The 22,544-nt window shown below is 41.9% G+C and overlaps 1 protein-coding gene, 1 long non-coding RNA gene and 1 other non-coding gene across 3 annotated transcripts; 2 read left to right on the top strand and 1 right to left on the bottom strand.

Moving 5' to 3' along the window:
- Positions 1-2,336: 2,336 nt before the first annotated feature.
- On the bottom strand, positions 2,337-6,169 carry LOC130201494 (uncharacterized). The gene is made up of 6 exons (XM_056426535.1): positions 6,029-6,169; positions 4,578-4,706; positions 4,306-4,499; positions 3,287-3,434; positions 2,877-3,093; positions 2,337-2,726 (listed from the first exon to the last, which is right to left on the bottom strand). Exons 2-6 carry the CDS (start codon positions 4,680-4,682, stop codon positions 2,419-2,421), a joined length of 972 nt encoding a protein of 323 aa, XP_056282510.1. The 5' UTR covers positions 4,683-4,706; positions 6,029-6,169; the 3' UTR covers positions 2,337-2,418.
- Positions 6,170-14,559: 8,390 nt separating this feature from the next.
- On the top strand, positions 14,560-17,262 carry LOC130201758 (uncharacterized). Its single transcript, XR_008833250.1, has 3 exons — positions 14,560-14,649; positions 15,580-15,621; positions 15,793-17,262. It is a non-coding gene; the product is annotated as an uncharacterized LOC130201758 (long non-coding RNA).
- Positions 16,138-16,243, top strand: LOC130202067 (U6 spliceosomal RNA). Its single transcript, XR_008833293.1, has one exon. It is a non-coding gene; the product is annotated as a U6 spliceosomal RNA (small nuclear RNA).
- Positions 17,263-22,544: the final 5,282 nt, after the last annotated feature.

Here is a 22,544-nt window from a genome sequence, read left to right as displayed (position 1 = left end):
AATAATTAAACGGAGATATTTTAACGATGCAAACACATCGCAGGGTAACGTTAGAAGAATATTAATTAGTCAATATAAAGAATAAAGAATTAAACCTGGATATTTTAGCGACAGTGGTGACGACGGGAAGTTTAATATTCATGTACACAGCAAGAATCACCTTCTCACTTAATCGTTGCATTGTTTGATGCAACACAGTTCCTAATATATTTATATTTCCACCGCAGAGTAAACGGTTCACCTTTATACCGCTAGATGGCAGTATACCTGTTATTGATACATATGTATTTAATGCCGTTTATTTCCTCTGATATTTATGTTCATGGTTAATTTCCAGCATAGTTGTATACATCATGTATTTACTTGTTTTATTTGGGTCATTTTGGAACGAAACATTCCCACATGGAAGAGTGAGGATATGATGACCACGAGGCAATACATATTGACAATTGAAAAATAAAGAGACAGTTGAGTTTTTCTTATTAAGCAGCGTTCAGTTAGCACCCAGTCACAGCACCACCTGTGCTTCACCTGTAACCTTCATTACTACATCATCATTACATCAACGGTTAATGGGGACACGTTTTTTGTTTTGTTTTTCGTTTTATGTTTATATGCATGTGTGTGTATGTATAGAGTGTGTGTTTATATGTATATATGTGTGTGTATATGTATGTATATGTATACGTATGTATGTGTGTATATATATATATATGATTCTTTGAAATAAGTTTTTTCGAGAAATCATAGGTTAGGGCACTTATAAGCTCGTTAGCTTCAGCCTCGACCCTTTCGGTCAGCCACTTTCTTCTTTTGTTGAATTATGATTGTTGTATATTTTGCTGATCGAAATAAACTAAATCATCATAAACATGTAACCTGTTCTGTTGTGACTCTGCTGTCAGTGTCTCTACTCCTCTGACTACATCACATCATCATCATGTAGTACTTTGGTCTCCAGAAGGATGGAGCTCTGTGTTGTGTGTGAACATGTTTTGAGGAGCTGACTACATGAGTTATTGTATCAGAGTGAAACATGGAGAGCACAGCTCCTCTCACATCTCTAACATGTCTCACATAGTTTATAGTAGTGATTGGCGTTGTTGCCTGTGTTTAGCCGTAGGCCCCTATGGCTATATCTCTGCATGTATATTTAGATAAGCCATATTCAGCTCAGAGCCTTGTTTAGCTTATAGAGCAACAGGTCATGACCTTCTTTAGCTCAGAGCAGCAGGTCATGACCTTGTTTAGCTAAGAGTAACAGGTTTAGCTCAGAGCAACAGGTCATGACCTTGTTTAGCTCAGAGCAGCAAGTCATGACCTTGTTTAGCTAATAGCAACAGGTTTAGCTCAGAGCAACAGGTCATGGCCTTGTTTAGCTCAGAGCAGCAGCTCACATGTACTTATATCTGATCCAATGACATCTGCACACTTCTAGATTCGTAAAGAAAGACAATCTTTGGTATTTTCTAATTCTTTATGTCAAGCACAAGTTAACTACTCCCCTAAAAGAGGGAGCCTTCAGAATTAGTGGTAGCATTGCATGAGGATTACATTCTTATATTTGAATTGTATTGCTGGATCTCAATTCCTCTGATTCTTCCATCTGCAGTTAATCTGCTCGCATGATTTACATCATCAAAGTTTTGCCTTCCAAGAGCTGTTCCAAATGAAAAGTGAATGTCAGATGTATGAACCGTCCTGACTGAGCTTCACTGAAGCTTCATACCTGCTACAAGCTCAGGTCAAAATGGTGTTTAGTATTATGTGATTTACTAGGTTGGCTCAGATTGTTTATCATTGATGTTTGTTCCTGCTGTTTGATTGTAGTGCTCAGACATCAGCTGTGTTCTTAGTGAAGCAATAGGTGTCAGATTGACATCCAAACTGAGGGTGTCAGGGTCCTTAAGCTGCCCTTCATAAACAAGCGAGGTTCCCAACCACATAGGGGTCCTCCTCCAGTGGGAAATCTTCACACTGGGTCCAAATCTGTGACATCCGGCTGTCGGGGAGACCGACTTATGAGCCTGAAACAAGTGATACAATGGTGGCTAATGTATGAAGTTATCATGGCTTCACCGCCCTAAACCGGCTGCAACCGTCTTGTGTGTGTATATTTTGGGGTGTAAGTTTGTTACCTAGGTCAGAGGTCACTGAACAAGCTATCTTCCAGTGCCTTACTCACACTGGCAGGGGGTCAACACACTGTGTCACGATCAATAGTTGGTGTTACAGGTCCAGACTTTCCCATTACAGATTAAAAATGAAATTGTGCCAGACTTTGAAGACATAAGTGTTTATTCAAAAGAACATATTTCTCCCTTTAGACCCCAACATTTGAAGAAAAGAAAAAAACATTCCGTCAGTTGAACCAATTAAAAAGCACAGACAAGAACAACTTAGACACACACAAAAACATCAGCGTTGACAATTTCTCCTTGAGATGTCGATGAGGCCTTTGAGTCCATCTTTGAACGGTTGTGGCAGATTATTCACTGCATTGTCCAGCAGGACACTTGTATCAGGGCACTGCAGAGCAAATCCCCTCACTGCAGCTTCCTGGTCCTGTGAACTTGGAAACGGGTTGGTGCCAAAGTCTGACACTCGTGTCAGTGAGCCCACTTCCTGGTCGTACCAGTCTGCAGCCACAGATGCATTTGGCAAAAGGTCTGTCGACAGCTTATTTGGGCATCCATCTCTGGCCAAGTAATTTGGTATCCCCCTCCCTGTAATAATAATTCAATGTGGCTGTCACAACCATGCCATGTATTGCAACATGCTCCTTCTAGTATTTGATAAAACATGTTTAAGAAACATTCAATAGTAAAACATTTTGAAAATAATTATTCACATTAAAAAAGGCTTGAAAGACCAACCCGAAGACATACCTGGAATCCTGTGTGCATTCCATGCTTGCACAGTTCGGTTAACACCGATCTGGGCCAACTGGCATGTCAAAGATGACACACAGAACCGAGTCATCTGGTCCTCCATGTCCAGCTCCTCCTGATCCACCAGTTCGACCAATGCAGCTTTCAACGGGTAGTTAACCCGGTTGTTGATTTCTGGCCAGATCCTCTCGATTCTGTCATTCTGTCATTGCAAAATAGAGACATTTTCAGATTCTTGATAAACAAATATTTCCCCGCCCCCCCAGACTAACTTACTTTCACACATTTCAACATCTTCAGTTAACCATTCTGAATAATTAATGAAAGTGTGAAATAGTTATTTAATTACATGTTGATTAACTTTATAATCAGCAAAACCATTGTATGTTGATCACCTTTGTCGATGGTGTTTGGAGATATGGTGGCCTTTCAGTGTTGTGGCGGTGGCTGGCCAACTTTTCCTGCATGAAAAGAGTGAGGTAGAACTCCTTTCCATGATCCACTCTGACCTGGTCCCACATCCCATATTCCATTACTGCACTCCTGCAAGAAAACATAACATTGGCAGACAGCAGTATGGAGGGTAAGGCTAATGGTGTCAGATACATTTACAAAATGTGTAGTAGGTCTTGTGTTATCAGGTACTGATGAGGTGAGTTGAGTTTTAACTTGCTGCTTAAAAAGGGTTTCTGTAGTTTTCAATAAGTTTAATTTAAGTCCTTTTTAGACCAATATGAATGCAATTTAATACGTTGATTCAAATCCAAACTAAAAAAATATATATTATGAAGGTTTTCACATTCGACTAATCCCACTTAAGTTGAGCATTTTCTTTTAATACATTAACAAGCCATATTGAATTTAAATCCACTTTCGAAAATGTGCGTCTCTTCCTAATCAAGTGCATTTTTCAGAGCTGACAAAATGGTATTCAAGAAATTGTAAGATATTTAATTTTAAATGCATTTTTTTGTTTTTAACCCTTGTGTTGCCTTAGGGTCATTTAGACCCGAATCAATATTACACCCTCCCCCCGCCTTTGGGTCATTTTGACCCGATTCAATGTTTCACCCTCCTGTTACCTTTATATTTACTAACATATTTTACCCTTTGGATTCAATTTGACGCCAGCAATTAAAACCTCCAGAAAATTATTAGAATTAATATTGTTTTCCAAGTTTAAGTGTGAGGCACTTTATGTTTGTTTGTTGACTACCGAAAGAACACCGACATTAAACATTGAATGGGGTTAAATTAATCCTAAGGCGGGGGGAGGGTGTAATATTGATTCGGGTCAAAATGACCCTAAGGCAACACAAGGGTTAAGGACCCACAGACACCCTGTTAAAACACCTCATAAAATGGGGATGATTTGTAATGTTTAGGGTACAAGGACAACAGTCTTTTCAATTACCTGTAAACGTCATTGTAGATGGTGAGGTTGTTCTTTACAGGCATAGTAGCTTGTCCAACAATTTTGCTGGAGAAGCCATCTATTGCCAGCACATGAGTCACGCCAAACATGACAATCTTCTCATTTTGGTCCATGTGGATTTTGTGACCCACATAGGCTGCATGGTAAGGAAGAGGGTTGAGGTTCCTTGCTCCCTTAAACACAGACAAAAAAGAACATCATGACCTTATTGAATAGCACAACATATTCTAATTTGAGAAGAAAAGAAAAACCTGGCATCGTGCCTTATGGTAAGGTGGGTGAATGTTGCGCAAAACAGCTCCAACACGACCCTCTGATGCGAAGACACCTGCAGCTGCAAGACTCCCAGTCATCATTTTCCTGCCATAGGTAGGACCACCCTGAAGATAAAGAAAGGAACACATGTTGCATTGTAATGTTAAGCCACGAAATGTCAACTTCAACTCCAATTAAATTACAATTAATTGTTAAGTGTTTTGAATTATATATGATTATGAAAACTAGTTGCAGTTTAAACATGTTTTACTCGATACATTTTCATAGTTGTAAGAGACAAATTTAATTAGCAGTAGGCTACATTATTTAGTTGGATTCAGATGTTGACCTTTAATCAGATCTGTGTCTAACTTTAATGTTAAAAGATGTCGTTATCATTTGTTATTGTAATAAATACAAGCAAGTTACAGAATGACGTCACATGGATCACACTTTACGGCAGGTATTTGCGGCTGGAGCTGCGTGGAGCTGCACAGTTTTCGGACCGTGTTACAATAACTATATAACTACTAAATACAATAGCTATTATGGAGTCCCCCCTCCCCTCTTTGTAAATGTGGGACAGTCTTTCTTACCATCTGTTTGTATGAACCATCTATATCCTGCCTGTGTGCCCAGCCATCACCCCACGAGAACCACACTTTACAAATGTTTCTCATTTTCCCCCTAAATACACCTTTATTGGACATGGGACACTAAGGTAAGGCTTTCTTTCATGTCTCTCCTAATAAATATGGTGCTCTAGTACTTCTAATCGACTGGGTGACTGAGAGTGACACACACCCTGTTCAGGGCTCTCAAGTTTTGAAGACAGACAAGAGTGACATTTCTGCAGATCGACTGCACCAAGAGGATGACTATGTGCTGGCCTTTGGTCATCTTTTATAACATAATTTATGCATATCAACACTATAAATGAACATAACTAAAGTTTACTTTCAATACAAATCCTTTATGACTCATTTGGCTTGATTTTTAGTGGGCGGGTCATTATGACCCTGAACACAGGTGTCTCATCTCTATTTATCTACATCACCCCATGACAATTTTTAACTAAATGCTAATAAAATGTAGGAGAATATACATGTTATAGTAAACTAATGCAATTTAATTTAGATTTAGATTTTTTCAATGTACCTAAAAAATTGTTTGAACATGTATCATTAAATCTATGGAGGGGTGAATAACTCAATTCCACTAAAAACTGATTGGATTGTTAGTAATGGTGTTGGTGATGAGGTACAAACTATAGTTATTAGGATGTTTTTGTTTCTGACCACTTTTGGGTCAAACTGACCCGGGAGCATGACGGCTGTATGTAAGAAACGAACATAACAGGAGGGTTAAAGTATAACATACTAACCTTACACACACTTATAGTTTCGTTGTATGCATTTTTCGCGCAAATAAATTAACTGCACCCTACCTGTGTTATTGCATTGGAGACTGCAGCTTCAAGTTGTTGGTCCGTCACTCGCTGTCTTTTTAACCCGTGGTCTTTACAAAACTTCCGAATATTGGCCACGGACGTTCCTCTACGCAAGCCACATTCAAATATCAAGTGTTTTTTATGTCCACATCACTACAGCCACTATGCATCATTTGTTGTACAATATCTAAGTAAGGTAACAGGCTGGAGTCCATCTTGCGTGCTTCAGTGCAAAAGGGTGGCAGTGGCAAACACGTCTACTGCGGGAGATAAACACAGAATAAACTCAGTTACCCAAAATGCAACCCTTTGTAGTGTCAACTACATTTAACCCTCCTGTTATGTGGCGGGTCAAATTGACCATTTGTTTCTTTGTAAATGTGGGACAGTCTTTCTGGCTCCCTCCAACCCAGGGCTCTCAAGTCTCACGCATTGAGCGTGAGACTCACGCATTTCGGTCTTATCTCACGCACTCCCGCCACACATTCCTCAATTCCGCTGAAAAAACCTTCACAGGAGTGCTCAATACGCCGATCGATTTGTTGTTGCTCTGCTCCGACGCTGGTCTGCGCGCATTGGGATGGAGCAAAAAAATAGTCACTAGCACCCCCCCCCCCACCCCCGTCAACAATTTCTCGGAGTAGAAATAGTCACTATTATTCTTTATATTGACTAATTAATATTCTTCTAACGTTACCCTGCTATGTGTTTGCATCGTTAAAATATCTCCGTTTAATTATTTATTCTTTATATTGATTCATTAATATTCTTCTAAGGTTAATACGAATATGTATCACTGGCTTTTATTTTGACTTCATTTAAAGCACTTCCGTTCTGTCGTTTTTGGTTTCAGACAGCAGAAACGAAATACGAAGGTGGTATTCCGTTTTTCCGTTTTTGGTTTTCAAACGGAAAACGAAAAAACCACGTGATTTCCGTATTCCGTATTTGGAATGAAACGAAAAAACAAACTAACAAAACGTACACGGACCGTCCACGAGGGGATCCTCACCACCGAGCGGCGTCCCCGTCCCCCGAGTTGAATCTTTGGGTCAACTCAGCCGACTCTCACATGTCTGAGCCCCTATACACTGTCGCTCACGGTAAACGCATTCGATCGGGAGCGCGCGAGGATTTTGATAAAGTTAGCGGAAGGATCTAAGTGACAACATCCGGTTTTGCAAAGTTAGCGGAAAGAACCACGCGAAACAACATCCGTTTATCAAAATAAGATGTCGACAAATCATACACGAACATATAAAAGTAAACAATGAACTGATGTATCTTTATAGATCATTTCTGAGATTTAGCTTAAATTATGCTAACATTAAAACATTTTTACTGGACCAAGGAAGAGTTTATAAAAATTAGTCAGACTTTTGTATGTTAAGAAAAGTCCTGTATATAGATTTCCGCAAGAGTTCCAGGAAATGAATAATGCAGATGTGTTCCATACATATCTGAAATCCTACAATAGCAATCAAACAATTTTAATGTATCAATTAGGACATTTTTCAAAGTAAAAGTCCTAAATGTTTAAAGAAATCTGTAATTTCTTTAATGTTTGAGTTGCTTTATATATGTATTTCCTCATAGTCCTAGGCAATAATGCTACACAATAAATAGAATGCTTCAATCGACTCGGTGATCGGTATTATCGGTGATCGGCAGATACTGATTTCAGTGATCGGTGATCGGCACCAAAAACCTGATCGGTGCATCTCTAATCATAACATCATCAAACCCTAGATGGTATTGAAAAGAGAACGTGCTGCATAGCAATATTTATTTTTGATTCCGTTTCCTAAAAGAAACTGCTTTCTATGAATGCATTCAATCAATGGGTGGGGGTGAGAGTGTGCTCACCCGTGTGCGCATCACGGCAGAACTTCGATGTCGGTGCGCGCATCGCTCTGTCACGCGAGCCGAGAATTGTTGACGGGGGGGGGGGGTAGACGAAAATTACAGAGTGGCGGGTGGAGATTTCACCCTGTTATAATGGTAGGGGAAACACTGGAGTTGATAAGCGTGTCTTCTTGTCTGATCAATACACAACAGTGAGGTGCGTGAATGGACAGAGCGGCCAGCTGCTGATCACTCACTCAATAGCTCGACCTGCACGAATAGACGGTGCGCGCACAGCGCGCAAACATTTTTTTTGGGGAGCACCGAAGACCCATTTTGACCCAGGAAAAACCCTGTGTGCGCCCCTAAATTTTCTGCTTGCGCCCCTAAAATTTTAAGTTAGGGGCCACTGTGCTCCTAGTAAAAAAAGTTAGTCTGGAGCCCTGTGTTTATGTTTTGTTCTTGAAGATGTTTTAAATGTAATTTTCCAATGATGTGCCACCAAAAAACAATCCCACTCATTGTTTGTTTTGTTTTTGTTGTTTAATTGTGGGTGAACCGACTCTCTAAACGTGCCTCATGTGGCAGGTTGGCTGCATACGTTGACACAATGAACAAGCAAGAACAAAGTCCTCACTCAGTCAACCCTGTCTGCCTCCATACCCACACACACACACACACACACACACACACTAGCGCTTGAATGGGTCATTAACTGGGTCGACTTAATCCTAAAGATTGATCATCCCGTACTTACTACTCACACACACACACACACACACACAATCAATACCTCTCTGTTTGAAAGTGCCTGTTTGTGTGTGTCACTTCACACTGAGGGGCTTTAAGAGAAAATAATGAGGGCAAAGTTGCTGTTTAAAGTGATCACTTTAATATTGACGGTTTAAATGGCTTTATAAGCACAACAACACGGCGCTCTAATTAATTAGTGTGCACTGACGCTCTCACTCTCAGCGCTGCTGTCCTCATGTAGGTTAATGGCTGTGATGGAAAAGCTTCATTCCATTTACGTGGACGCTAATGTGTTTCTAATGCTCTCGTGTAAACAGAGGTCAGTTGTCTGGCGCCATCACGGTTTGTTTCACCGAAACACCTCAGAGGAAGAAACTGGGTCGACTTATCGTGGGTATCGTGTGTGTTGTTTGATCGTATGATCACAATGTCTTGAGTCATGTGCCTCCAATTCATTCTTCAGCTGATTTCATGATATATATTGGAAAACAAGACATTCATTCTCACACAGAATAGCCTTTGTTCCTATCGACATAAGGCCGCTGCATGAAGATATAGTGAAACATTGAAAATATTTAAAAAATCAGTTATGGGCAATATTTTGTCCCCTTAGTTCATACAGAAAAATCATATTGCTGTGAGAATATAATTGAAAGCCAAAATAAGATTAATTAATAAAAGATCAATTGAGTGGTCTTTAAGTTTCAGTTATTAAAATGCATATATACGTGTCTTCTTTCCTTTTCTTTTTGCCTTTCATGCCGGGACACACGGCTCCTTCAGCTTCACACATCTCAGGTCCTAATGGGGAAACATGGCTCCTCGTTAGCTGGGCATTAAATATGTAACATCCCCCCAACCAGAGAGAAAGATGAGACAAGAAAGAAAGAAGGCGTGACACAAACACTTGGCATCAGCGAGTCGGTGCTGTGCTCTGACATTGCATCCAGGAGTTTGAGGGTGTGAGCGCACGCTTGAGTTAGCTTTATTGGGGAAATGAAGCATTTTACGCGTAAACGCAGATACCGATGAAAATGTTGTGTCCTCTTTCGGTCTGGTTTGTTTTAGACGTTTTATTGAATGGCCAAATGTCACGAAAACGGGGCCGCACGGCCATGACAACCAAAGGGGGATACACGCACGTGGTAGTTAACAGAAAGGGTTTTATTCAACTTTTATAGCATAACATAACTCAGTGGAATAAACAGGGGCATCAGTAGTTTCAGGGGTGGAGCCGAGAGAGAAACTCAAACGTTAACGGGCTATTGCAGACAACTGGTGACACCTTTCCACTAGAGCAGGGGTGGCCAACCAGTCAGAGACTAAGAGCCACATTTTTTACTGTGTCACCGGAAAGAGCCACATCATACACATATGTGTGCGCGCGCACACACACACACACACCTCTGATCAGCCAGATTTGTTGTAAATGTCACACACCAACATGATAATGACAGAAATGGACTCCTACAGTACTAAGACAACAGGTCTGTCATGTTCAACAATGAACATTGTGTACACTGTCTCACACACACACACACACACACAAACACACATTATCTCAGTTCAACCAAGTCCACAAACAAAAATAGAATAATTTACAATAGCGTTTTCTTTTACTATGCATGTTGCTTAGTGGGACTTATGGGATTCCTTGCCTTGAACAATCCTCTTCAAATCTGGCTTAATTCCGTTGTTGCCACTCGAAGCAATTCCTTCACATGGTGTCAATCAGAACAGGTGTCCGAAAATCGAACGGTGCACTTGCGCCATGAATGCCGCATTATGGGGGGCTGGAGTAATCAAACGCCCACCAATAAACCACTTTAGCCGAAGAGAGTGTTCGACATTCGGATGCGGTTCTCCCGCAACGCTGCTCTTACACCGTGTCCGCTGAATTGAGGGCGGCTGGAGAAAGCGTCACCGTAAACTACTTTAGCCATAGTCCGGGACATCCAGCTGCCCATAATGCGGCGTTCATGGCGTAAGAGCAGTGTTTGATTTTCGGACACTTTCATTCGCGTAACCCACCGTAGAACGGCCCGCTCGACATTCGGATGTGGTCTTTCCGTGTTTGGCCCACGAGTTTGAGACCCGTGCCCTACTGGCAGGGTTGCCAGGTCTGTGTGACAAAACCAGCCCAATGGCCAATCAAAACCAGCCCAAACCAGCCCAATGGCCAATAAAACAAGCCCAAAAAACAAGCCCAATTTCAGAACTCAAAATATGCCTGTGCCAAACCATATACACTGCTTTTAAAGTCCAACAGCATTGCTATCATTGCCAAATGTATTGTAATATCTACAAAGTAACACCAAATGGTTAGTATGCCAGCATTAAAAGCAGTTTTCCCGTAACAGTTATTTCCCCTATGTCCTAAAATGGCCTTGTGCAATTAGATACAGTATATTATCATAAATAAAATATAGCTCTGTGAAGGTGTAGACCAATTCACTGACGGACAAACTAACCTGTTGCTTTGTCTTGAGGCTTTCTCTTCCCTTTTCTCTCTTCCTCCCTGCCTGGACAACATGAATGTACTGTTTTACTTCATATGCATTTACTGTAGTTAATGCAATACCTTATTTCAACTGAAACACCTTATGTTGCTTCACTATATTTTTATCATATACTTATAGTTCAATCAATGTACGCACTCGACAACTGGAGAACGGAGCAGCATTTCGAATGTGTTTCGCCGTTTTGCTGTGGTTTTGGAGATCACTGTGGTGCGCACGAATCTCGGTTTTGCAGTACCGACAAAAAGCTTTAGTATCATCCCCAGCCACACGTTCTATCCATTCTTTAATTCCGTTTTCACTTTCCCATTCTTTTGTATATTTCTTCCCGTATTTAGCCCACTTACCGGGTGGCATGTTTCTCCAGTGTAGCTAGCTACACTAACTACCAGACCAGAGTTGGGATCGAGCGGGTCGCGGGAGACTGAGAGCGGCGAGAGCTTTAGGTGCGTGTGTGTATGTGGGCGTGTCCCATGTCCATGTGTGTACCTGCTGATCTGGAGTCAGTTTGGTAGGATTTGGATAGAAATAAATTATTTCATTTAAAATATGGATTTTTATTTAAAGATATTCATGTAATTTGCATGCAAAATAGGTCTACCCGAACCAGCGGACAACAAATTCAACCCGCGGCAACACTTCAAAAGGAGCCCAATTCCGCGGTTAAACCGCGGAATTGGCAACACTGCCTACTGGGAAACTTTGCGTTTTTTTCATCTCACGCATGCGCGTTTGACGAAAAATACCGTATTGAACTCAAGCGAAGCGAACACGCACATACAAAAAAACACAAACTTAGATATGAACGTAAGAGCCGCATGACACCAGGCAAAGAGCTGCATGCTCCTCGCGAGCCGCGGGTTGGCCACCCCTGCCCTAGAGTGACGTCCTATGCATGGACGGATTAAGAAACCACGGGCCCCTGGGCCTGGACGTGTCAAGGGCCCCCCCCCCCCCACACCCGGAAAAGAAAAAAAAACTATCGCTAACAAAACAGTCCGTATGGAACAACGATACCGGAGCTGAGCAGACAACATAGCGCGAATTATATGACCATGACATGAATGACTTAAGCCTAGCATATACCGGCTATGGCGCATCGTGTCATATCATCATATCAATACAAAGTTAATAACAGCTACTTCACGCAGAGGCTCTGGCTTAGGGGCCCCCTGAGCTCATGGGCCCCTGGTGCCGGTAGGCTCGTTCGGTAATCCATCCCTCAGTAGGACTATTGGGGCCTTGTTACTGACATGAATGACTTAAGCCCAGCATATACCGGCTACGGCGCATCGTATCATATCATCATATTCATATCAATACAATGTTAATCACAGCGACGTCACGCGCGGAGGTTCAGGCCAGGGCCCCTGAGCTCATGGGCCCCTGAGCTCATGGGCCCTGGTGCCGGTAGGCTCGTTCGGTAATCCATCCCTCAGTAGGACTATTGGGGCCCTGTTACTGACATGAATGACTTAAACCCAGCATATACCGGCTACGGCGCATCGTGTCATATCATCATATTCATATCAATACAATGTTAATAACAGCGACGTCACGCGCGGAGGCCCAGGCCCAGGGGCCCCCTGAGCTCATGGGCCCCTGGGCCTGGGCCCGGTAGGCCCGTTGGTTAATCCATCCCTGCCTCGATGGCAATAGCGGAGACGCAAATCGTCATATTAAAAGTCATTGTAGCGGCACCATTTTTTTCAAGCTGTTATTTTAAGGTACAAAAGTTACATAGTGTTGCTTTAAATGAAATAATTTATTTATACCCAAATCCTACCAAACTGACTCCAGATCAGCACGTACACACATGGACATGGAATTTAAAAGCAGTGTATATGGTTTGGCACGGGCATATAATGAGTTCTGATATTGGGCTGGGTTTTATTGGCCATTGGGCTGGTTTTTTGGGCTGGTTTTGATTGGCCATTGGGCTGGTTTTGTCACACAGACCTGGCAACCCTGCGTAACCTCACGGTTTGCTACAGTGGATGAAGAAAATTCATTTTTGGATCAGGAGTTGCCAAGGTAAGAACATACTTTTACTCTGCTTGTATTTATCGAAATATGTTGAATAGGAAAAATGTATACATTTGACACACGGTTTGCCAAGTAAAGCTTGCAGTAAATCGTTTTTAATGACATGTAAGTCCTTGTTTAGTACAACGTTTAGCTAGCAGTAGTTAGCTTTTGTAGAAAACCCTCCTGTTAAGTTTGTTTCTTCGGTACAGCAATGAGGTTCATTTTACATGTTTCATGTCACGTCAATGTCATGAAAGAGAGTGTGTGTGCGTCTAAAGGTGCATTCACACCAAAAGCGATGGGATGTTTCACGTCGCCCAGGTTTTCCCGAGGAGAACCTCATATTAGCGGTATTTTATTACGAAGAGCTTTATAAAAATTCTAAATCTAAACACGACTCAAACTGACTCCTGCTCAGTCGGAAGTGCACTTTCCTATCTCAGGGGGGCATCATGAAGGAGTTATGGGCATATTTTGAGTTCTGATATCGGGCTGCCTCTATTCGTCCCGCGGTGGGGAACTTTCATAAATCACAGCAGCGGTGCACATCAGCGCATCAATGAAAATAAATATAAACACAAAACACAATACTAAAAAACTAAATACTAAATATACAGGGGGAGCTTCCTGTGTCTCTGTCACACAGAGAGGTCTAGAGGAGCAATAGGAGGTTCTTCTGTCAAATAAAGTTTGAGTTTTTACCGGTTCCTGAGATAAATAGTACGGCTAAGGCTGCTTCTTGCAGAACGAGGTGTAGAGAATACAGGAGAGGACAGGAGAGGACAGGAGAGGACATGAGAGGACAGGAGAGGACAGGTGAGGACAGGTGAGTACAAGAGAGGACAGGAGAGGACAGGAGAGGACATGAGAGGAGAGGAGAGGACAGGTGAAGAGAGGATAGGAGAAGACAGGTGAGGACAGGTGTGTACAAGAGAGGAGAGGAGAGGAGAGGACAGGACAGGAGAGGAGAGGACAGGTGAGGACAAGAGGGGACATGAGAGGAGAGGAGAGGAGAGGACAGGTGAGTACAAGAGAGGACAGGAGAGGACATGAGAGGAGAGGACAAGAGGGGACATGAGAAGACATGAGAGGGAGGATAGGAGAGGACATGAGAGGATAGGAGAAGACAGGTGAGGACAGGTGTGTACAAGAGAGGATAGGAGAGGACATGAGAGGAGAGGACAATAGGGGACATGAGAGGAGAGGACAGGTGATACAAGAGGACATGAGAGGATAGGAGAGGACATGAGAGGATAGGAGAGGATAGGAGAGGACATGAGAGGATAGGAGAGGACATGAGAGGATAGGAGAGGACAGGTGAAGAGAGGATAGGAGAAGACAGGTGAGGACAGGTTTGGCAGAACTGAAAGATGGATCATGTGGATCATGGAGGTCTGGATCTGTGGGAAGAAGTTGGCGTCCTGGTCCATGAGCTGGAGGAGGGGTACAGGAGGGGTCACCAGCTGTGCTCAGGTACAGGTACATCAAAGACTGTTGAACTCTGGAGGGATGAGTGAGGAGGGGGCGTGAGGAGGGGAAGTGAGGAGCCTGATAGCCCGATGGCCCCATCACCTCTTCACGTCTCTCAAAGATCACAACAAGGGAACAAGTGTTCACTCGGAGCTCCTTTGTTCAAGGTCACAGAGCATCTCAGACCTCCTGAGGATCAGAAGTGGTTGAGTAGAAACGTGGTTCATGCAAACAGCAACACACACCTGTACACACACACCTGTACACACACCTGTACATCTACTCATCCACTGTGTTTGTTTCATCTCCTAAAGGCTCACAGTGCCCTGACTAAAGCCTGTTTTGATGGCTTTATTTCTCACTGTCTTGTCGTCCTCTTGGTGATGTGTCTTTTTTTGTCTCCTGTCTTACAATAAATACATTTTAAACAATTTATAAAAGCAGTGGCTCACAGAGAAGGGGGGGGGGGGGAGTGTTGGATGAGTACCCTCGTAGGAGTAGAAGAGTCAGAGGTTTTTTTATTTTTATTGAAATACTGCTGCTTGTGTTCCCAATGTGTTCATATGAACTCCTGATTTAATAAAATGCCAATTCATGTTTGTTGTGCAGAGAACTTTGAATGAAAAATCAAAACAAATATCAAATTGTTAGATTTCTTAATGTAATCGTAGAAAGTGAATAATTCAAACTCCTGTAACTCCTCCAGCCTGTGGGGTTTCTTTTGTAAATAATAATATTATTATTGTTTCTCAAAATCTCAAAAGTGTTCTTCATGTTCATTTACAATTGTTTATGAAGAGAAACCCGATGAACGTTACAATACGTTTATTTACTTTATTTTTACACCGTTTTAAGCATTTATAACATTTATTAATGACAAACACTAAAGAGCAACATAATTGACCCATTTTCATTTTGTTTCCCTCCCCGCAGCGCCTCTCTCTCCACACAGCGGTCATAGTGCGCCGCCTGCTGGTGAGTTTGTGAAACTGCACCAAATAAAAACAGGAAGTAGTAAAGCAGGAAGAACCCACATAATGTGAAGAGAGAATAGAAACAGTCCTGGTTGTTTAAAACACATTTCTGTCGTTGTGGATCCTCAACCTCTCTCTCTCTCTCTCTCTCTCTCCCCTCCTCCCGTCTCAGGAATGTGGGCGGAGCTGTGAGAGATCCTTCTGTCCTCTCGTCGGCCGCTCACCAATCCTGACCCAGTGACGTAGACGGCCTCTCCGCCTAGATTTCCCAGCAGTCTCTTGGGTTCCTCAGCAGGGCGGGCAGAACCTGAAGTGGGTCAGACCGCGTAAGACCAGGTTCTGGACCCGAGTGCAGTTCAGGGCAGCTCCCAGACCTGTGTTTCTGTGTTTCCTGCCCAGAGAGAGGGGCGTTTAAACCCGGTTGTCGGTTCCCTCACGTGGTCCCGGCTCCAGCACCCTGATAGAGGCCCTCTGCGGGTAGAAGGCCTCATATACCCCTCAGGAACATAGTATAGTTGTGTTATTTCGATAGCACATATACTAAAATTGGAACGATACAGAGAAGATTAGCATGGCCCCTGCGCAAGGATGACACGCAAATTCGTGAAGCGTTCCTTATTTATTGTTAAATTATCATTTATTTATGATTTGATGTATTTTGTTGTTGATTTCTTCATATTTGGGTGAAACAGCGCCACCGTGGCCGCTGTGGTCGCTGCCGGTACTGCAGCAGAGCAGACTGCCTGTGACGTCAAGAGGACAGTCCGCTGGAGCTCTGCTTCTCCTGTCCACAGCAAGCAGACTGTATATATGTTTATAAATGCATCACTATGCTGGAGAGCATCGTCCTCACGTTCCGTATTCCAATGTTCAAACTTTCTGTTTCCTCCACCAAACCTCGTCTGTTTCCCTGATGTGTCATGGTGCAGGCACCCCATGTGTGTGTATGTGGAAATTTCGAGAAATGTACAACGTTTTTCTACCAAATTACAATCATCTTTTCTTTCTCTCAAAGTAAATATGCTAAAGTAAACTTGTATCAACCAATTTCAACCAATGACGCAGTGACCAGGGAGTTGTGAGGAGCCAGTCCTCTGAAACTCCGTGTCACGCAACACCCCTCAACTGTCAATCTGTATTGTAACTCTACACAACTCATATATTCAGTTTCACTGGTGAATACGACTCAGTACAGAAGCTAAGGGCACTCTACCTTCTGCTTCACCTGGACCTCAACGTTACTGGGATGTCATGCAATGGCAGATATTTTTTCTTTCACCATTACAAACATCTGAAACGGTCCCCAAATGTTCCTGAAACTTAAACAACGATGACATGAAAACGGTGCTAGCTATCAAAATGTTCATTTCCACCAATGACGCAGTGACCACACACTGCCCACACACACATCTATGAATTTGCACTTATCACAGATGGCCTGCAGCTGGATGGAATGAAAAAGCTTCTTGTTAAAATAGCAGGCAGCATCCTCCGCTGGGGGCTTCACTCAGACGTGGCAGCCATCAATAGCCCCCACCACTCTGCTGAAGGCTGCCGACCCAGCTAGACGGGCGAAGCGTCAGGGGAAGGGAAGATTATATGAATATGCAAGTCATTTTATCAATAAAATGTTGTCATTGAGGTTTTGTAGTCTTTTATTGCGTTTTCTGATTTATATTAGAATTGATGCATATTTGTAACAATAATTAATATGCCTGTGTTCAATTGCTCATTGATTCCTGTATCATGTATAAAAGTGTATAGCCTATATTCTATCAGGGTAAACTTCACTACAACAGAGATGTGTATAAAAGTACAGTCAGTCAAAGTAGGCCTATGACTGAATTCAAGCAGATGATGCCGATCATTTCAGTGGATAATTCTTAAAACTAATTGGAATCTAGGGACAAGCATGTACAGATTTGTCATGTTTTATTTCCATATGGTGTGTTTGTGGATTGCAAAGAAGGCTACTTCTGACAAGATAATTGAGAATTTAGCATACCTAGCTAGGAGAATTTAATTGCAACTACTACATGAAGCTATGCTGTGAAGGTAAGGCAAAATCACACAATTAAATGTACATATACCATCTCGACTTCAGCCAGAAGGCGGAGGCTCCTGCCGCGATTGTGGAGGTATCGCAGTTTCCACATGGGGTGGAGAAGGGTAAACAAGGGACAACAAGAGGGCAAGAAGTACATTCATTTTGTCAGTTTAAGGGTTAGGCCAGGGCTATTCAACTTCAGTAGCAAGTGGGCCGAATAAGAAAATCACGGGGGGTGTGAGGGCCGCACAGGATTGTTGACGGGGGGGACGGGGGGGGGTGCTAGTGAGAGTCGCGCGGGCCAGAGTTAAACTCACTACTGAAAAACTATATGCTCTCACACACACAACTGAAAATCTCTCACACATACTAGTGAAAAGCTCTCACACACATACATGATATGAAAAGCTCTCATACACACATATAAAAATTTCACTTGAAACGGAAGGCATTTCACTTGAAACGGAAGGCATTTCACTTGCAACGGAAGGTGCAGTGTTGCCAGGTCCGCGGTTTTCCCGCGGCATTGGGCAACTTTTGAAGTGTTTCAGTAGTGTGTGTGAGAGCATTTCACTAGTGTGTGTGAGAGCATTTCAGTAGTGTGTATGAGAGCATTTCACTAGTGTGTGTGAGAGCATTTCAGTAGTGTGTGTGAGAGCATTTCACTAGTGTGTGTGAGAGCATTTCAGTAGTGTGTGTGAGAGCATTTCACAAGTGTGTGTGAGAGCATTTCACTTGTGTGCGTTAGAGCATTTCAGTAGTGTGTGAGCATTTCACTAGTGTGTGTGAGAGCATTTCAGTAGTGTGTGTGAGAGCATTTCACTAGTGTGTGTGAAAGCATTTCACTAGTGTGTGAGAGCATTTCACTAGTGAGTGTGAGAGCATTTCACTTGTGTGTGTGAGAGCATTTCAGTAGTGTGTATGAGAGCATTTCACTAGTGTGTGTGAGAGCATTTCAGTAGTGTGTGTGAGAGCATTTCACAAGTGTGTGTGAGAGCATTTCACTTGTGTGCGTGAGAGCATTTCAGTAGTGTGTGTGAGAGCATTTCAGTAGTGTGTATGAGAGCATTTCACTAGTGTGTGTGAGAGCATTTCAGTAGTGTGTGTGAGAGCATTTCACTGGTGTGTGAGAGCATTTCACTAGTGTGTGTGAGGCATTTCAACAAGTGTGTGAGCATTTCACTTGTGTGTGTGTGAGAGCATTTCGCTAGTGTGTGTGAGAGCATTTCAGTAGTGTGTGTGAGAGCATTTCACTAGTGTGTGTGTGAGAGCATTTCAGTAGTGTGTGTGAGAGCATTTCACTAGTGTGTGTGTGAGAGCATTTCAGTAGTGTGTGTGAGAGCATTTCAGTTGTGTGTGTGAGAGGGTATTCTGAATAATGTCCCTCACGGCCCCTCATAGTAAAGCGCTCTCTCTCTCTCTCTCTCTCGTCTTCAAATCTGCCATCTGAAGGCCGGCTTTGTTAGCCGGGCATCGCGAGAGCATCATGTCCCGCCTCTAATATAATCAGTTTCAGTGAATTACAAGAGCGCCTGATGGCATTAGGACCCGGTGACACTCATTTAATCCACTTAAGGCCCCGCATGCCTCTGACTGTGGAGAGCTGGAGCTGAGAGATGACAGATGTCTAAACAAACAGCATCTCTTCCCGGTGAGACAGGAGCATTACAGCGAGGATCTCTCATCTTGACTTGAGGCACGCTCTTAAAATACGATAATCTGCTTCAAGGGAATTCAAGGACTTTCAAGTTGAGCTCAATTTTGTCATATTAAATATTTAACTTATTTGTCCAGAATGCAAATCGAAAACCTCGGAGAAAGAAGAACGTTTGTTGAAACTCTGAACCAAGAAATAAAGCCCAAAGGAAGCCAGATCAGCGCCTGTCACGTCTTCATGCTCTGCATGTGATCGTGTCATTCTTCATCTTCAAAGTTCACTTCTTTTGATGTTAAAAGCAAAAAGAATACAGTTCAGGCTGATTATTTACACATATACACACAGACATGTGATATACTTGCAGAGGCGTGTAAGTAAGCAACACAGTGGTCATGAATAAGAAGCACGGCATCTCCACCTCTTCGGTCATAAGTATTTATTGTTTATAACCTTCTCAAAGGTTCCACTGTGTCTGTTTTTCTATTATCACAGAGACCTCGTTAGCCACTCTCTTGGACATGGTCCTCTATTTGTTCTAAAGGAATTCACTTCTGTTTTTTTGCATTGCAGTTTCCACTTCAAACCCTATCTACTAACACTTTGAGATCTGGGTGGAATATTTTTATTAAAATGTCCAAAAAAGAGTGGGCAGTTTTCTTTGAATCAGCATGTTCATCGTCAACTCATCTGGGAGCCGCTCTGGTGTATTCATTATTTATGACTTGACTTCATCCTTTACAACTCAAATTAAAGGACTTGATGAAGGAGCAGCAGCAGACCGAGGCAATTAAAATAGCAAAGAGTTGTTCGCTGTTATATTAAATGAATATTTAATCCAACCTCCCTCCATCCTTGAGCACTCACAACTGGCCACACACAAAATTCTGCCGATTGCTGCATCACAAACCGATGTTCAACACAACAAAGTTACTTTCTTACTTTCATCTAGTTATAGAACTTGTAAAACGATGACACAATATAAACTATGTCTGTATCATTGCAATATCACAGGCTGGTTATTTCTCCTTATTTTATATTAATAATTTTCTGATTTATTTGATATTAATTTAGGATAGGAATAGATCAGCATTTTTTGCTTCTACCTATACCGTTTCAGTCTTTCTGTTTTCTATATTCTATAGAATAATATTGTATTGTATTTGATTTGATTGACTGAATAAAATACACACACATGCTCCTTGTGTGGCGCACCACATGGATCTTTTTTTGATTCTCTCTGCATGTTTTTGACTGCAATTTCCAAGATTAGTTGAAAAACAAACTTCTAAATGTGCCGCCCATGTATTGGCTCTGATTTACATGCCTGAGAATAATTCAAAGATATTTTTATTATGGGAATAATTGCAGGCTGTTGAGACATTCCTGCTACTTGCTGATATAAAGACTAAGTACCCACTTATTTCCCAATTATGCAACATCTTTATTTGAAGGCCGACTCTCAGAGGTATTTATTTAATTTCCTCCAGATTCCTGCGGCTGAATAACACAGAGTGAATCTGTGTCTCTCAATAAGTGAAAGCAACATGTGCACAATCTGCCACATAACAAGCTCAACATCACAGCACATAATGATGCCGATTCATACAATTATTTACAGAAATTGCATGATTATTAAAAACGTCAGCCGTGCAGCTTTTATAAGTTGTATAATCATACGCACTCCTGAGAGCAACACATGTATCTCATAGTTTAATCCTCTGGATTAACTAAAACACACCACTTGAAGCACACACCCAAACACTTTCACATTATTTGTTGTCTTTCTGTCGTGTTGATTGTTGTTTGTTTGTCATGTCCAAATGTTGCACCTTCCACCAAAAAAAATTCCTCGTTTGTGTAAACATTCCTGGCAATAAAACTGTTTCTGATTCTGATTCTGATTCTGATTCTGGAGGAGTTGTCAAATAAAAATGTCCAATATACTTTTTTATTCATTATTTAATCAACGTTGCCACCTCTTTGGCAAATTTATTTAATGCCCTGGAACCTAAATGACGAGATGCCATATTTAAAGTCATTGAAATATTCTGGCACAGGCTGAGCTCCATCAGTTCTCCCCACGGAGCTCTCGTGTTTGCTTATTTTCTGCTTTAATGGATGTGACTTCTTTAACCCACAAGGACATTTAATTATAAGGATGACATCCATAATAAATTACTTGTTCCCAGTGTGGAGATGAGTAAAGTATTTAGCTTTGCCCATAACATTCAGCAGTGTGGAGGAAGCATACTGTATATGGCCTTCCAGAAATTAAGAAATTAATCGATACAAAAGAAACCCTCCATCATGTGGACATCCGTGGACGGGGCTTCATGAGATCCAGCTGTATCCTTGGATCTGAAAGAGCCACCATTACTCGTATGGAAGAGGACGTCCTCAGAGCCCATGCTGACGTGACATCAAACAAGGATGTGCTCGACATAATATGATCAAATGTACTCATTCTCACCATATCATCAATTTCATCAAACATCATGTTTATCTCATGTACGTTACACTTCTCATGTAATCTATATAAATAAATGCTTTCAGCTTTCTCCTTTTTTCCTCCCTTTTCTTATTGTTGTAACATTATGTGGCAGATTGTACACATGTTGCTGTCAATTATTAAGACACGCATACAGGAAAAATAATGATCCTACACCTCTGCACAGTGGGCGCAGCATTATCTATCAAGATCAGAGGCTTGAAAAACACTTAAACTGTCCAATCAAACCTTTTTTCTATTGCTGTCAAAATTAAGATGTTTGTTGAGAAATATGGAAACATCTTGGAAAAATATGTTTATTTTTGGGGCAATTGGGCAATTTTACAATGAAGTTAGGTCGGACTGTTTTCAGACGAGTAGACTCACGAAGAGGAAGAGGAGGGAACCATGTGACCAGTAGTACCCTCACACATACCTTTGTCTTTCACCAGCCAATCACATGCCAAGGAATTTCACTTGGAAACAATCTAGCCAATAAATCTATAGATCTTTTGTCTGAAAAATTCAAATCAGGTTGGGGCAGTTTAGCAGAGAAAAACAAAGGAGTGAATAAACAACAAGAGTCTCAGTGAAAACTTGTTAAATCCCTTTGAGTTTGGAGGTTAACCACAAAACATGTTGCTCATTTTTAAAAAGATGGACTCCACCTGTACGAGCGCAATCTGTTTTAAGTGTCTGCGAGACGTTTGTTTTTGAAGAATAGACTGATCT

Source organism: Pseudoliparis swirei, chromosome 11 (genome assembly GCF_029220125.1).
Source record: "Pseudoliparis swirei isolate HS2019 ecotype Mariana Trench chromosome 11, NWPU_hadal_v1, whole genome shotgun sequence".
NCBI classification, from domain to species: Eukaryota; Metazoa; Chordata; class Actinopteri; order Perciformes; family Liparidae; genus Pseudoliparis; species Pseudoliparis swirei.
Note: the sequence above shows the minus strand (reverse complement) of the source record. Positions and strands in the feature narration are given on the sequence as shown.